This window comes from Astatotilapia calliptera, chromosome 10 (genome assembly GCF_900246225.1).
Source record: "Astatotilapia calliptera chromosome 10, fAstCal1.2, whole genome shotgun sequence".
NCBI classification, from domain to species: Eukaryota; Metazoa; Chordata; class Actinopteri; order Cichliformes; family Cichlidae; genus Astatotilapia; species Astatotilapia calliptera.
The window spans coordinates 20,969,762-20,987,150 of record NC_039311.1 but is presented as its reverse complement, the minus strand read 5'-3'; the positions used below and the strand labels follow the sequence as shown (position 1 = coordinate 20,987,150).

The following is a 17,389-nucleotide window of genomic DNA, read 5'->3' as shown; positions in this document are numbered from 1 at the left end:
TCTGAAATAAGACGCTTATACATAGGACACACTATAAAATGCACAAATCACAAATTAGAAGAGTTAAAAAATATATCAGGAATGCAGGCTACTTTTTCGACTTTGTGTTTACTCACTGGATTTGTGCTGCAAAGCACCAAGCGTCAGACTATAGTCTGCTCCAGCTCTGCAACACAAAAACATCCCTCCTCTATCATTTGTGGTGTTCTTGTGAAAAATTGTTTGATAAGTTCATCCAATCTTATCAATCGAATATGTCCGTTCTATGCAATTGAATTTCTACATTGTAGCTTACTATGGTGGGGAACGGTGAAAAGCCTACTTATTAGTCACTCGTGTTATAATAGCATTACTCATCATGGTGTAATGGCTGTTCTACACATTATAACGAGTGGCAAAAGCAGAGGATTCAATAAATAGTCTTTTCATGTTACTGAAACTCATTATAATAGATGATACAACAAACTCTCCAGAAACCATTCATTTATTTTTTTATAGACCCGCTGAAAACCTTCTGCATGATTGCAGAAAAACTCATTGACTGTATACAAAGTCACCAGCGTCAGTATTCCCCCTAGGGTGGAGGATGAACACTGATCTCCTAATCTACCCTGATCTTTAAAATGTAATGCTTTTGATGCTTTTTGACCTAAAGGGCATTTAATTATACTGCTGGAGACATGTAATAAAATGGAAGAGCAATACTGCACAGTGTGTGACAACTTAAATTTCGTGGGCACTTAAAAAGGAAAGGAACACTATATAAATATGAAGAGAAGCACTATATAAAAAGAATCATATTATTCAATTGACAACATAAAAAAAATAGTACGTGCCTTTGTATACAGCAAAGCTTATCCAGTGCTGTTTTCTTGCACATTTGACACATGTTTCAGGTCATAAAACAAATTTGAATATTAGATAAAGACAAGCAAAGTAAGTATAAAGTAAGTAAGTATAAAATGGTGCTTTTAAATGATGATCTAAGCCTCCCTGTCCCTTTGTGAATAACTAATTGCCCCCTAAACTTAATAACTGGTTGTGCCACCGTTGGCATCAAGAGCTCCAATCAAGTGTTCAACTGTCATTGAGCCTTTTACATTACTGTGGAGGAATTTTGGCCCACTCTTCTTTGTGGAATTGTTTTAATTCAGCCACACTGGAGGGTTTTCAAGCATGAATGACCTGTTTTAAGTTAATGCCAAATCATCTCAATCTGATTGAAATCCAGAGCCTTAACTAGGCTTAATGAAGCTCTGCTAACTCTGATATTCCCTCTCTATTTACAAGTAACTTCTTTACAACAGTAGCATCCTGCTGGTCCACCAGTGGGCAGCTCATACTGTGAAGAATGAGCAGCAGGAAGGGTTTGGTTTGCATTAACAAGGAATGAACATGGCTGAAAATGATCAGTAAACAGTAAAATATGTTCACAGATATGGTTGTACAAACAGGGATGCATACAGAAGCTACAGTGATCTAGGCAGAAGCTGAAAAAGAACTGAAGCTTAAACAGAGTCATTTTCCCCTGCCTGCCAGCACATACACAGAGAAAATTAGCACAAAAAGCAGGGATCAGCGCTGCTATATTGCATATTACAGGTGGCGAAACTAATCCAGATGTCCACATAGAAATCATGATAAACGCGCTACGAAACCCAGTAATAATCATAATATTCCACAATAAAAATTGGTGGTGTGATGACAAGATTGGAGCTGCATGTTGCAGCCGTCGCCGATATCACAGAGAGTCATTGCAAACAATGGCGTAAACAGCCATCTGTAGTGTCAAAAGTGCCAACTGAATCCCACTGGTATTCTCCCTCCCTTATCCTGCCCTAATCTGCTAACAAGGGTCTGGCACGACCCATCAGCAGTGGATGGTGAAGCCCGTAGCTGAGTTTGTAACCAATACTGGCATACAGGGTTAGTGGTTGGCACTGTGAAGTCACAGTCAGGAGGTCCTGAGCTTAAATGTGACCAGTGGAAGGGAATCCACTTTTTGATTCTGTAAAGGTAAACCACCAAATGTTTAGTATTTCATAATTCGCTTTATAATTAAAAGAAGGAAAAATGTAACTACAGGGGTGGCAGAGGTTTCATTTCTCATGACAGATCTCAGGAAGTAATGTGGGTTAAGTGCTGAAAAAACAGACCTAACTGGAGACAGCATGTGATTGCGTTTAGATCTATCATCGTAGAGGAAGATAAGATGAGGGGCATTCCAGACAGAAAATGAAGAGTGCAAAAATCATTCACAGGCAATTTATGCTGATTTAAATGACCAAATCAGTACATTTGCATGCATTAACAGATAGCTGGCGGAACAGGCTATGCATGTTTCTAGACAGATTGATCAGTGCTGAAAAAGTACAGGGGACATTGGCAAATCATGAATGCTAAAATTTCCATCATCATCAAAATAATAATCATTATTATTACTATCATTATTACTATTATTATTATTAAAAGTGTATTTATTTACCATCTGTGTTTTGTCGTGCTCTCCATCCTTCCCCATAGAGACAATGACCAGAGAAGGAAGAGGGGGAGAGAAAAACAAAAATGACAGGTATGACTTTCTCATTATTACTGTAGGCAGTGAAATTGCACTTCATATCGAATGCTTGGCAGTTACACCAGCACTGCATAACAAATACCGACATGCTGGATAACCGTTAATCATGATCTTAGTATACCATAGAAGTAAATATCGTAGATATCAGGATATAATTCAGGGCATACCAAGGGTTCTTGTTTCCAGTTTCAGTCTATCTGTATCAGTTTGTCTGATACTTTTTTCCTTTTCTATGTTGGAGACTGTGAAATGTTTCTATAATAAATTCCATTAAAAACCGGCCCAGTTAATCCTTAACTGCTGCAGAAGTCAAATAATCCATCTACACCGTGTCCCCAAATATTCAGAGTAATGATTTCCCTAAAGCAAGTCTGATCGCGAGGTATTCTTTCACCAGCAACGCATAGAAATGAAAGAAAAGGACAGGGCTATGTTAACTGATACCTGAAATTAAGTGAGTCATTTCTGTGCATATTCAGTAAGTTTGGGCAATGATAAATTGAAGTTGATGTCTTAGGGTTAGGGTTAGTCGCTAATAATGACTTAAAATACACCTCAGAAAACCCTATCTAAGCAACCTGTAACACATCTGCAGAGGCAGCTTGTAGAAAGAAAGGGAATGGAAAGAGAGCAGAAGAGAAGCTCAGGGATGAATGCATGACAGTAAAAGCATTTAATGCAAAATACGGTTTGTCAAATGCATTCTTGCCCGTCCCTCCAAAGCATTCTGACACACAAACCATTTAGAGATAAATATGCACATTGAAGTACATATGTAGCTAACCTTTTCTTACTTGTTTGTGCACATATTAAATAGGTCTATGTAACCACTGTGATTCAACAAAAATATAATCAAATAAAATCAAATACCTTGCCTGTACCCCATTAGAAGATACGCTCACTAGACATTTCATTAGGTACACCTGCTCAACTGCTTGTTAACACAGATATGTACACAGAAAGCTGCATGGCAGCAAACTGGCTGGTCTGAGTATTCTGAGCTGAGATTTTCCCACAGAACCATCTCTGGGGGCTACAGAAATGGTCCAATAAAGAGAAAACATCTAATGAGTGGCAAGTGTCTAGAATGCCCTGGCATTCTCTGGGTATTTTTTCCAGAGGTCAGAGGAATGGCCACCGTGCTTTGAGCTTGCTAGGAAACCAACAATAACTTGTTCCAATCAAGATATGGTTGAAGAGTATCTCCGAACGCACAGCATGTCAAACTCTGATGCAGATGAACTACAGCAGCAGAAGAACCCACAAGGTCCCACTCCTGCCAGCTAAGAATGGGAAACTAAAGCTAACAAATTCACATGGACTCAACAAAATTGGACAAACTGAAAACATTTGAAAACAACAGGGTCAGAATTTAGTGTAAACAACATGAAAGCATGGATCCCTTCTGTTTGTATAAAAGCGGTCAGGCTGGTGGTGGTGTTGCAACAGTGTGGGGGATACTTTCTTGGCACATTTTTGGTCCCTTCACACCAACTGAGCATTGCTTAAACGCCTCAGCCTCACAAAGCTTGAATAATCCAAGCACATTGGCCTGTGGTGGAACCAGAGAGTCTTATCAGCCAACAAATCTGGCAGCGATTGTGTGATGCTAACAGGTCATGTACTGAAATCTCTGAGGAATGGTTCCAGCACCTTTCTGAATCGATGCCATGAACAATTAGGGCAAAGGGGGTCTAAACCAGTATGGTAAGGTGTACCTAATAAATTGGCTAGAGGCGTGGCCACTTTATTGGAAAGCTGGAAAAGAAAATGGAAAGATGATATTTCTGGATTACGGCCTTTCCTCTGCACGGCTTTTGTTTTGTTGGTAATCAAAACCAGTTGTAAGCAGTCCCTGCTTTGGGCATAACAAACAAGAAGGGGAATAAAAGAGGTGGAGAAATACAACTAATGTACTAAACCCACAAACAATTGAAGAAATAAGATCTCACCCTGCACTCTACTATTCAACTGTGACCCTGAACTTGGAGAAATCATTAAATTTTCTTCTTCAGGACAGAGCAGAGATGTGCAGAAGCATCAAGAGCTGTAGTGTAACGGGAGAAAACTTGTAATAAATACTAACAATTTAGTGCATATGTATATAAGCATATGTAATTAAACATCCATAGTACCATCATTCAAAGTAAAACTGAATTTCCAGCATTATGAGGAGTGTGCCGTGTCTGAGTGATTGAGGCAGTGGGTGCAGATTGCGGGAGACCAACCTTCAACGGCTCTCTTGAAGAAAACCTTGCAGCTGCCACATGTTACAACCCCGTAATGGCATCCAGAGGCCTCATCTGAGCACACCAAACAGATCTTATGAGTCTGCCCGCTGGTCTTGGATGGGGCAGGTACCACAGAGCTGCTGATCTCTCCTTCTCTGGGTGATGAACTGTAATATGTAGAGAGAGGAAAGAGGGGGAAAACATGTGTCAAGAATGCTGATTTGCAGCATGGAAATGTCATGTGTAGGGTGACTCATTCACACCACCTTTGAATGAGCCCAAATTTAGTCATGCAATTTCTGTAAACGGATCCCAAATATACACAGTATTACAGAGACAGAACAAAGAACCGACTCAAATCTTAGGGTGATAAAAAAAAATGCATCCCTCATCGGAATTCAAACCCTCATAGTGTTTGCAGTGTTTTCCCCAGGTTGACACAACGCAATGATGAGCCAGATGTCTTTTCATTAATGAATGCTTAAAGTGAAAAACAAATCAACTCTAAGCCAAATCCAATGAAGCCTATCACTAACAGCTTCTCTGTGCTGTATCTAGGCTCTAAATCTCAGTCCAATCTTCTAAGTGTGTTACGATACAAAGTAAAGAATTTTATACTTCTTGTGTAATCACACACAGTCATACACGTTGTTATTTCCAACTGAGAGATTTACATACATGAAGTGCACTGTGAGGCTTAACTAGTCACTAAGACCAACTTGACAGCTGCACTGCAAGTTAAGTGGCAGGATGCAAACCAAGAATACATTACGTCTGCTGTGTTCGACTGACACTGCCGTGTAATCCATCACAGGAATTTGACCGCATTAAAGGACTTAAATCTTTCCCCTGTTGTTTGTTTTGGTAGCACACTAGTTGGAATGTATATGGGGATTATGTAATAGGATTAGCTTGCTAAGCCTGACAATGACTTTGCGTTTAGGTCCACAGATATCTTGGCTCCAGTGCTGATACAACATCACTTCTCAACTAAGGCTTCAAGTGTTTTGCTGTCCATTTTCTCCACATGTTCAATCAGAACTGGAAAGTACAGTGGATTACATTAACTGGAACTCTGAATCCACCTCACAGATCAGCAGCACTGCTATCTAAAAAAGCATGACCCAAATTCACAGGGCCTAGTTTCTGATGGTCACTGGAAAGACGACACTTGCTTATGTAAATTGGACCGCAACCAAGGGGAGTAGCGTTGATGGATCTTGGAAGACACCTTAAGCTAAGATGTCTATTCATATCTATGGTGAGCTAGTCAAGATGACTCCAACGCAGCCAAGTTCGAATGGTATCTGGATTCGGAATGCAGTCCCAGCTAAACTTCTGATCCCCATCTGAGCAAAGTATGCAATCACAAAACACAGAATACTTTTTCCACAAGTACTGTTCCATTGCACCACAAAAATAAATGCACCTCTGTTAAATATGCATACCTCAATTTCAGACCTAGTTTTCTGCATCACTATAACCTCAGAGGCTAAGTATGGTTCATCAAACCCACAAATTGAAACTATTAGGAGTTTCAGCTGGAAGTACAGTAATCTGCTTCAATAGTCTAATCAAATTTGGCACATATAGGTTACGTGCAGAACAATGTATATACAAAACAGTCCTTTTCCCCTTATTGTTCAGTTGATCCTGTACATAGTCCATATATTAGGACACACCAGTGATCCTGATGCAAGATGGGATTACTTATAAGGATTTTTATAACAACTGAATGACTGCTAATTTTAATTACATGATATGTCAGTTAAAAGGCTATTGTCATTACATAGCCAAAATATGCTAGTGTGTGTGCTACATTCGGATCCTTCCTTAACACAAGGGATCTGGCAGAGTTTTACACAAATATACTGATGGGCGATTATTTTTCATTTCTGCTACAGTCGTGTTTTCAAAGGGCTCGATGCGGTCCTTTCACAGGACTTTTTAAATGAGTTGTTTTAACAATGAGGATCATACCAAAAACAAACATCTATGCTATTTGTTCATCATCAACCTGGCAAACAACTCCACTTGTGGTGTCACAGCTTTTCAAATCTGAAGTCATTAGGTAAATCATTTCCAGCATGAGCAACTGAGCCATAATCGTAAGGAAACAAACACAGAATACCTCATTATGACAGGTATTGCATAATATTGTAAATTAAGTCTATAAAATTTGCTTTTGCAAATGTGGAATTTCCCCAACACGCCCATTTGGGATGCTACAATGAAAATTCAAGCAGACCTTAAAAGAGTTAAAAGCCCAAGCATTTCAGTGGACATAAAACCCTTTATTTCTTTTTTTTCCCGAGAGGTTTGAATATGAGTGTGAATGGTTTGTCTGTCTCTCTGTGTTAGCCCTGAAGCAGACTAGCAACCTGTCCAGGGTGTACCCTGCCTCTCATCCTATGGTCGTTGCTTCTAAGGATAAACGGAAGAGTATAGACTGATGGAAATCAAATCAACTTTCAATGTGTTTAAACTTTATTTGCCACACTGGAACTCTGTGAATGTTGGCAAATGCTCCTGCTATGTGCTCATCTTTCTGGTGCTCTCATTACTCGTCTACTTAAAGGAGCAACTGACGAAACTGTGGACACTTATTATGGGGCAGAGCTTGAGCTGTAAATATCTGGACTTCTAGGAGACCACAAAAAAGTGGCCAGTGAAGTGGGGAGACCACCTGTGACCAATCATCCGATTTAAACAAATGTAAACACAGAAGTTTAGAAAGACTGACAAATGCAGGCACCTCATCCTCTGCAGCTGAAGTGGAGGCAATGTGTCTGTTTAGATTTTCAGCCATCTAGCTCACAATTGTAGTTGATCTTATTAAAACTGAAGAAGTCTCTTGCACTAGCAAATAATACAGCTAGCTTTCATGTTCCCTGTTTGTCATGAAAATGTGACAAAATATCAACTGCTTGGGAAGAAGAGGGCAGTAGACATATGGACACATTTTGTATTTGATATCACTGAAAAGAAGATGCTTTGAAAACCATATGGAGCAACCCTCATGACCAACTTTTACACTTTTTATTTTGGGTCAACTGAATAAATCTCATATTGAGTCTACTATAATGTTATAATATTTAATCAACTTAAGCTAGAGTAAAATAAAAGAATTTAGATGGCCAAATTATGGCTAAGACTAAAACAAATATCCTGTCAAAATTAACACAACTGCAATGTAGAGTAGCTATATGTTTAAAAAAATTATCTTATCACTTCTTTTATTCTCATTTTTAATGTTTAAAAGTTCAGTAAACAACAACAACAAAATGTCACATGCTACAAATTTCTGTTCTGGTCTGTTACGGCATGACTCAACTGCTGGTAATGTAAAATGACCACAGGGTGGTGTTTGGATTAAAGATTTATAACCCCCCACCCCTACTTGCGAGCCATTTCATATGCTCCTCCCACTGCTGAGACATCATGTGTGGCTCTGAGCCATGTAGCACAGAGTCAAGCCTCATTAGGAATGCATACTGGGCTTAGAACACAGCAGACGTGCACACAGTCGATCGTTCTCTGATGCACACACTCACACGGGCAACAGGGTTTGTATGTACTGACAAACAAGCCAACTCTGCACAGTGATTAAGACACAAAGTGCCAAAATGTACACATGCAGAAAAGAGAAGTGTATTAACCCACCTACATACGCATTAACCAATACTTTCCAGTGGGGGGGTTTGAGGAAAAGGCACGAATAAACACAAAAAGCAGGTTGCAGTTCATGGCCCTTTGCTGCTCTTTCATCACCCAAACTGCCTTTGGAACGTGTGTGTGTGTGTATTTGTGATTTACTGCACGGACTTTGCTGCATCAGTCTAGAACCTGGTCTTAAAAGGCAAATGAAGGAAAGTAAAGGCTGGGCATGATGAACAGTGACTTCCCACACCCTTTTACTTCTACCTACAAACATCGCTTTCGCTGCGTGCGTTTGTGTTTGAACACATGCTAAGAAAGAGTATGTGTCTAAAAATAGCATATGGTGTTCATTGTAAACTACATTCCCATTAAAATGGATCCTGATTTATAACTAATTGCAGTAACGTGTTGTTTAATGGACACCAGTAAAAATTATGTGATATAGCAGTAGAAGACATAGAGCAGCATGGACAACAGTCTTAAATAAATAAATTGCCCGTAGCAACCCATGGAGAGACTGCGTGAACTGAGCTGACCTGATCTGTCACTGGGAATCATATAGCAGTAACTACAGTGGGAACTGATATACAGTAAGCCTAGTTTTTCCATTCAGATCAAAGCTTTTTTAGGCTAATGTGTGGGAGCAGAAAGTATGAGGTGCCCATGGGAGGGATGTAGAAAATAAGAGCATTCACAGTGTTGGATCCTGACGCATACCGAAAGTGACTGTAGCTGCTCCATTCGATAAAACGTCACATTTTTATGTGGAATTTTTAACTGACAAGCAAAAAATAAAAAGCTGTTTGGACACTGATTTATGATTTTAACTGAGATTTGCAGGTTTATTTTAGATATATTTGATTGTAAATATGTAATTTTTATGAATGATATTTGCAAAACAAAACAAAACAACAAATGCTGCAAATAATTCTTGACACGTAGCACAAGTTTCAAATTTGAAATCTGTTGTGTAACAAAAGCCCTGGGTTTTGAAAAGAAAGGAAGTCTGACAGTTTCACATAAGATGGCACAGGAAAAGTAGCCTGCGTCCCTGCTCTAGCAAATATTAGTCAGTGTAGTAAAATATAAAAACAATAAGTCTGTTCTCCATTTTTTAAGCCATTGTGTAATTTTACCGTTTTACTGTACTCTTCCTTTGTTGCCTCTTGCTACTCTCACTTCCTCACTCTCTTCACATCCGTCTCTCTCTTCCTCTCTCTTCCTTTCTCACTGCTCACCCCCCTCACTCTACCTCATTTCCCAAGTTATATAATATTCGCATTACGGCCGCTGGGGCGGACGCCCTCCAACCCCACCCCAGCCCGGCCTCTCAGCCAATCCAGATTCACTACTTGCAGGGAGTATGGAGGAGGTCAGGCGAGTCATGGGATTATCCAACTCACCTACCCGGGAACGGGAATACATGGCGTACGTGTGTGTGTGTTTTCAGTTTGTGTTGCTAATAGGAACCTGTGTGGGTTTGTTGATCTGGTCTTCAAATTACTTAAGCAGAGCCTTTGGTTGCCAGAGAGGAGCGGGTTATAAAGCTACCCTTGTTTCAAAAATTGTCATGTGATTGTGTCATGGCTCCCTCTTTTCGTCTCCCTTCTTCCTCTTGCTAAACAACACTCACCCACCAACTCTGCCATCCTCGCATGTGAATGTCTAAATCTCCTACGCACGGCTGTCATTTCAATCATCATTTCATAGCATCAGTCACTTCTTCCCCAACCTAAAACTTGAACATTTGTTCGCGACTATCCTCACAAAGTATTTTCAAAGTGTCTTCGAAGCAAACATCAAACAGATGTGAGACTCAATAGAAAAAAATGAAAGCATGACGGTTTCTTCAAATGTTGCATTTATACCTCCCTGAAAAAGTCTTTGTGCCATGCAGCCTGTAAGAAGGAAAGTGTACGGCACTCAAATCTGTTGCTGGCATCCCTTCTCACCTTCATGCAAGGAGTGCTGAACTATAGTCCGCTCAATTTGGTAATACTAGAAAATGCGTAAATATCAAGCGTAAATTATGTCTCAACTACTATGACATGAACATAACTTCAAAAAAACCTACTCAACAAATTGTCCACCAGCTCTTTTGAGGATGGTTTTAAAATGAAGTTCAAAAAGATAGGACACAAGTGAAAGCACAAATAAGTACCTCAGCCTAACAGTTTGACTTCCTCTCACACGTAGCAACAGTTTGTGCCATGCTATTGCTACTGCGTCTTCTCCTTCTCCTTCCCTCAATGCTGCTATTCTCAAATATACACCAGACACAGATGCCCAGAGGTGGGACCAAGTCATTGTTTTGCAAGTCTCAAGTAAGTCTCAAGTCTTTATCCTCAAGTCTCAAGTCAAGTCTCAAGTAATGTCAGGCAAGTCAGAGTCGAGTCTCAAGTCACTGGTGTAAAAGTCCGAGTCAAGTCACAAGTCTGAAACTTTGAATTTCAAGTCCTTTCGAGTCTTTAAAAAAAAAAAAAAACGAAAAAATAATGTTGCAGTTATGCTAAATGTAAATATTAGACCATGTAATTTTAAAATCTGTGTTTTTCTCAACACATGACAAAATAGTGAACTTAGAAAATATACATAAATTGTGAAATTGCACCTCTTTAAAATGCAGCTCAATTAAACTTAGCTCCAAGAATAATTTTCACCGACAGTTCTGAGATAAGCTGCATGTTATTCTTGGATGCGGTTGTAGGACCGGCTTTAAAATCGCATGACAAAAATATCATACACATTAAAAAAAAACTGAATCACCAACGTAGCCTGGACAACATTTGCTAGTTAGATGAAGTCAGCTATCTCATCTTAGCATATTTATATGCATATTTATAATCATACGGTTCTTGGAGTGAGTGCACACACTCATGAAGTTTAGTAACTTCAGGTCACTGCAACAAGCCCAGGTACAGTTTACCGACGGATGGGTGCAGGACCTTGAAACGCACCGTGTTGAACGAAAGACCATCGTACGTATCATAAGTTTACCAGTCTCACAAATCGTCGTCATAAATACACATTCCTTAACCGTTTATTAATAGGACCTTTGAGCTCAACGGTAATTAATTAGTAGTGGAAATAATTTCTGGTAGCATCACAGAAATGTAGCAGTGACAATAAGACTGTATGCTGTAATCGTACTGGGCAATTAGTGATACAAAAAACCTGTTTTATCCTGTGAATAAAAGTATGTGTTTTTGTCAGTGTACCATAATAACAGAAGCGAAACGCAATATTGTGTCAGGACAATTCACTATTTATGCACAATAAATAAAGGAGCATAGCGCGACAATTTCTGTTCAGCACCAGACTTGCTTGTAACCTATATCACCAATTATGTTATGAAAATGACGTATTAACTACTAAAAAACACTGACCTTCGTGTAAATGCTTGGAGCAGACTAACCTGTGAGCTGGAGTGTTCTGGGACGTTATATTTGATCTTTGAATGGCTGCAATCCAGGCCATCCGTCGCATCTTTGTTACTTCGGAAACATGGCTCGAACAATTTCTCTTCCACGACGTAATCCGATAACAACCGATCTCTTTACCCGTCGGCTTCCCGTGGCTGTCATGCGACCGGCTATTGCAGTTAATAATACAACGGCTTCTTGACATTTTTGTGTTTCTTTTTATCGCTGTATAACTGATTTTAATTGAAAGCCTGCGTGCGCTAGTACCGCTTGCCACGAGTTCCCAGAATCCTTTGCGGTTCTACCCGTGAATGACATCACATTTTCAATCTCTATATAATATGCATGTTAAATTTTATATTTGGGGTAAAATATCAAGTCTTTTCAAGTAAACCGGTTCAAGTCCAATTCAAGTCCCAAGTCATTGGTGTAAAAGTCCAAGTCAAGTCACAAGTCTTACAACATTTTTTCAAGTCAAGTCTAAAGTCATAAAATTAATGACTCGAGTCTGACTCGAGTCCAAGTCATGTGACTCGAGTCCACACCTCTGCAGATGCCCACAAAGAATCATTAGCAAAGTGGACACAAAGACATCTCATTAGCACTCATTTCCACTGTGGCAGGCAGTGAACTGGGGAATTTTTAGAACTAAATGAGTTACTTCAATCTGTTCTGTCGCCTCTTTTCATCAGGAATTAGTGGAATTTATTCCTTCAACTTGCACTGTGTAGTCAGGGTTGCTCAGTGGTGAAGTAAACACAATGCAAAGCGCTGCACAGCAATCATCTTAATGTTATGATTAAGCATAACATTACATTAGGAAGTCGTTCTTTTACAAGAACAAGAATTACAAGAGAAGATAATTAAAGCAGTGGATGACCTGATTCAGAGCTGCTGCAAAATAGTTTAGCTTTAAAGGTTTTTCTCTCTCAGTAGCTTCGTGTTTTGGATTTTCTAAGGCTTTGGGGATTTATGATATGCTGTTGTGTTGTGAAAACAAATAACTAGACTATTTAAAAACTGTTTATAGGGAATATTCAACATTATACCTACACTTTATTAGGAAGACCTGTCCAGCTGCCCCGATGCCTGTTCAGCCAATCACATGGCAGCAATCTATTGCATTCATGCATGTAGTAACGGTCAGGATGACCTAAAGTTCAAAACAAGTTTCGCAATGAGGATTAAAGGTGATTTCAGTGGCATGGTTGTTGATGCCAGATGGGCTAGTCTGAGTATTTAAGAAACTGCCGAATCTGCTGGGATTTTCCCACACAGCTATCTCTAGAGTTTACTGAGAATGGTCCATCTAAGATAAAATATTCAGTGGGCGGCAGTTTATTGGGGCAAAAATGTCCTGTTGATGCCAGAGGAGAATAGCTAGACTGACTTGAGCTGATAGGAATGCAATAGTTATTTAAATAACCACTTTTTGCAACCAAGGTGTGCAGAAGAGCATCTCTGAAAGCTTCATCAAACCTTGAAGCAGATGGGCTAGAGCAGCAGAAAGCCACAAAAGTACCATTCCAGTCAGGTAAGAACAAGGAACTGAGTCTATAATTCACAGAGGCTTAACAAAATTGAACGAGAAAGATTAGAAAAATGTTGCCTGGCCTGATGAGTCTCAGTTTCTGCTGCCACATTTTGTTTGTTTGAATTGCGAGGTGAGAAATTGGCTTAAAAATATGAAAGCATGGATCCTTCCTGCCTTGTATTACTAGCTGAGACTGCTGCTAGTGGTGTAATGGTATGGGGGGACGTTTTCTTGGCACACTTTGGGTCCCTTAGTACCAACTGAGCATTGTTTACACCACCACACCGCAGCCTGACCACGTGTGTCCCTTTACGACCACAGTGTACCCATCTTACAATGGCTACAGGATAATGCACCATGTCACAAATCTCAAATAATCTTAAACTGGTTTCTTGATGACAATGAGTTCACTGCACTCAAAAGACCTTCGTAGTCACTAGATCCCAATCTAGCAGTGCACCTTTGGGATGTGGTAGAACAGGAAATTCACATCATGAATGTGCACCTGACAAGTCTGCAGCAACTGTGTGATACTATCATGTCAATATGGGTCTGTCCAGCACTTTGTTGAAGCAATGCCACGAAGAATTAAAGCAGTTCTGAGCATGAACGAGGAACCCACTAACAATGTGTAACTAATATAAAGACCTGTGAGTGTATAATGACATTAGCAGCTTACATGCTTTAATATTTTAGGGGAAAAAGATATAAACAACAACCAAAAATAAAAAACAAAAACAAAGAAGAGATGGGGTGGGTAGGGTAGAGTAGGACAGTTGGTTGTAGAAGGGATAATACTTATTTAAGTATTAAAGGGCTAATAATATTTAACAACTTGTTTATTTGGGCGACCGGGGCGCTGGGGGTTGGGAAGCGCATTTGTAACCTTGTAACCGGAAGGTCACCGGTTTGATCCCCGGGCCCTCTGTCCTGGTCATTGTGTCCTTGGGCAAGACACTTTACCCTACCGCCTACTGGTGTTGACCAGAGGGGCCGATGGCGCGATATGGCAGCCTTGCTTCTGTCAGTCTGCCCCAGGGAAGCTGTGGCTACAACTGTAGCTTTCCTCCACCAGTGTGTGAATGTGAGAGTGAATGAATAGTGGCATTGTAAAGCGCTTTGGGTGCCTTGAAAAGCGCTATATAAATCCAATCCATTATTATTAACATATTTAGATTAATTGAGTTGATTTTGAGACACTGTAGGCCAGTATTCCATTTGTAATGTGAACTCTTATAAGGGCATTTCTTTCCTTGTTTCTGCTAATCCCCCATCGCAGCAATTAATCCCTGCTATTCTTTTCACCATTTCTCTTGTACCGGTACTTTATCATTTACAGTAATGATGTTGAGCATGTCATTACTAAGATCCAGACGGACAGACAGATGGCAGAGAACGTGCAGCATCACCAAAACTACCCAGAGTCTCGTCTCTGTGCCCCACTTCAGTTACACAGTCAGCAAAGACAAGCGCATGTGCGTAGGCAGACGAAGCCAGGAAGGAACAAATCAAAGCTACAGTAAGAGTCAAACTGCAAAGTGTGTTAACAGTAAGGCCCTTCTCCACTTTGATGTACAAGATAATCTGCAGAACAGAGGAGAGCAGTTAACCAAGAGACAAAACTTCTACTGTTTCTCTCTGAGAAGGGCATGGTTTAGGCTAGATGAGGTCACGTGCTAAATCCCTGGAGAGAAGTTATGCTGTATTGGAATGTGGAGCTTTACAGGAAATTGGGCCACATGGTGTCGACCACAGGGAGCAAAATGAAGGGCAATGGCACAATCTTGCAAGTTTATTCCAGTGTGAGATACAGATGATCTACTTTTTCAGACCAGTAGCATGTTACATTTTTACAAGTATATACAGTGTATAATAAAATACAGTGTGCCATTTGAATACAACAGGCAGCTTTTAATAGATGAATACAATAAAGCCCAGGAGCAGCTAAACAATTACATTTAAAAACGAAAAGTTAATCATTTGCTATTTAACATATATAACTGTGAAAGAATGGAATATTTCAAGTACAACCACTCACGTGTCACCTTTTTTTTCCTACAACCCTGTTCTACTTTAGTACATTTCAAAATATTATACACTTCTTTACAAAGCAGTCTAAATTGATTCTGCAAAACAACTTAAAAAGAACTTGTCATCACTGATTAAAAATCACAAATAGTCAGTTTGTTGCTAATTTGTTATTTAAAGGAGACAAAAATGTCAAAATTTAAATAAAACACATTTTCTAGTCATCACATCTAAAATCGTCTCGCTTTTACCGATACCACAAAGCCAAACACTGTGCTCTAAAACCTCACAGTGGAACAAATGCTCAACATTTTTTTCCATCACATCTTTGACCAAAAGCTGATTAATAAAATAAAGAAGATGACAGGATAATTCTAACACCAGTGCAATAAATCCTGTGTGCTGCGCAGCCTTATCACAATACAAGCGTGTGTGTGTGTGTGTGTGTGTGTGTGCAGAGAACCTCCAATTGCTCCCTGCAGATTCGATTTACCGCTGACACATTGTGTGTCTTAAATCAGATAGATGGCCAAGGCCTCAGGGTGCACAGCATTTCCCCTTGTCCTCTTATGTAATTAGCCTTCATTTAGGATTTTAATGCTTCGGCCTCAGAAGAAAGTCTCCTCTCTCCTTTCATGCACTTTTTCCTCTTTCTCTCTCACAACAGCATTTTGACAGGAAAGACACTTTTCCTCTCAGCAACTCATGACTAATTACCATAAATGTCATCATTACCACTATTTTTAACATTATGTCAGAAATATTGTACTGCTGACTAAAAAGTACTGAAAGGGTGACAGAAAGTATTTCCTTAGAGACAGAGACCTGCCAGCTTCAGAAGTTTTCTGATGACTCTGCGGTGGTTGGATGCATCAGCAGGGATGATGAGACAGAGTACCGGGCTGTGGTCGACTCCTTTGTCACGTGGTGTGAGCAGAATCATCTGCAGCTCAACGTGGCAAAGACCAAGGAACTGATCGTGGACTTCAGGAAGACCAGGAAACACTTGACCCCTGTTTCAATTCAGGGGGTCAGTGTTGACATTGTGGAGGACTATAAATACCTTGGAGTACACATTGACAATAAACTGGACTGGGCTAAAAACACCACAGCACTTTACAGGAAGGGCCAGAGTCGTCTCTATTTTTTGAGGCGACTGAGGTCCTTCAACATCTGCCAGAAAATGCTGAGGATTTTCTATGAGTCTGTTGTGGCCAGTGCGATCCTCTATGCTGTTGCATGCTGGGGGAGCAGGCTGAGGGTCGCAGATGCCAACAGACTTAATAAACTAATCCGTAAGGCCAGCAATGTTGTGGGGATGGAGCTGGACTCCCTCAAGGTGGTGTCGGAGAGGCGGATGCTGTCCAAGATAAAGACAATGTTGGATAACACCTCCCACCCACTCCATGACATGCTGGTCAGTCACAGGAGCTCGTTCAGTGAGAGACTGAGATTACCGAAAAGCACCACTGAACGACACAGGAAATCATTCCTGCCTGTGGCCATCTCCCTGTACAACGCATCCACTTAACACACTGTTTGCTGCTACAACTACACATGTTTCTTTTCCAAATATTTATTTATAAGTGACTTATGTATGTATGTATATATATGTATATGTTGTACTATTCTTAGTTAGTGTATTGTCTGTCTTGTCTTAATGTTGGTTTAAAATGGAGCACTGTAACAAAAAATAATTTCCCCCAGGGATCAATAAAGTATTCTGATTCTGATTCTGATTATCATGCTGCTTTTCGTTTTACAACATATGCAATGTTAAGCAAGAAGCAGTTACCTAACAGAATATTTATGCTAAATAAATATTTATCATGGCATAAACATGTAAAGGACTGTACAGAGACGTGAACATCCAACTGTTTAAGAGAACTGGAAAAAATGATAATGCTGGGATAAGAAGCCCAAAACGTGCTTTCTC

At 39.9% G+C, this 17,389-nt stretch overlaps 1 protein-coding gene across 1 annotated transcript in view; it reads right to left on the bottom strand.

The window, feature by feature from the left end:
- Positions 1-37: 37 nt before the first annotated feature.
- LOC113030332 (glucocorticoid receptor-like) overlaps positions 38-17,389 on the bottom strand; it is a 45,827-nt gene continuing 28,475 nt past the window's right edge. Inside the window, exons 3-4 of the mRNA XM_026181694.1 lie at positions 4,807-4,976; positions 38-2,512 (exon numbers count right to left, since the gene is read on the bottom strand). Coding sequence (XP_026037479.1) covers positions 2,478-2,512; positions 4,807-4,976 — 205 coding nt within the window. The 3' untranslated portion in view covers positions 38-2,477. The remainder of the gene's footprint in view (positions 2,513-4,806; positions 4,977-17,389) is intronic.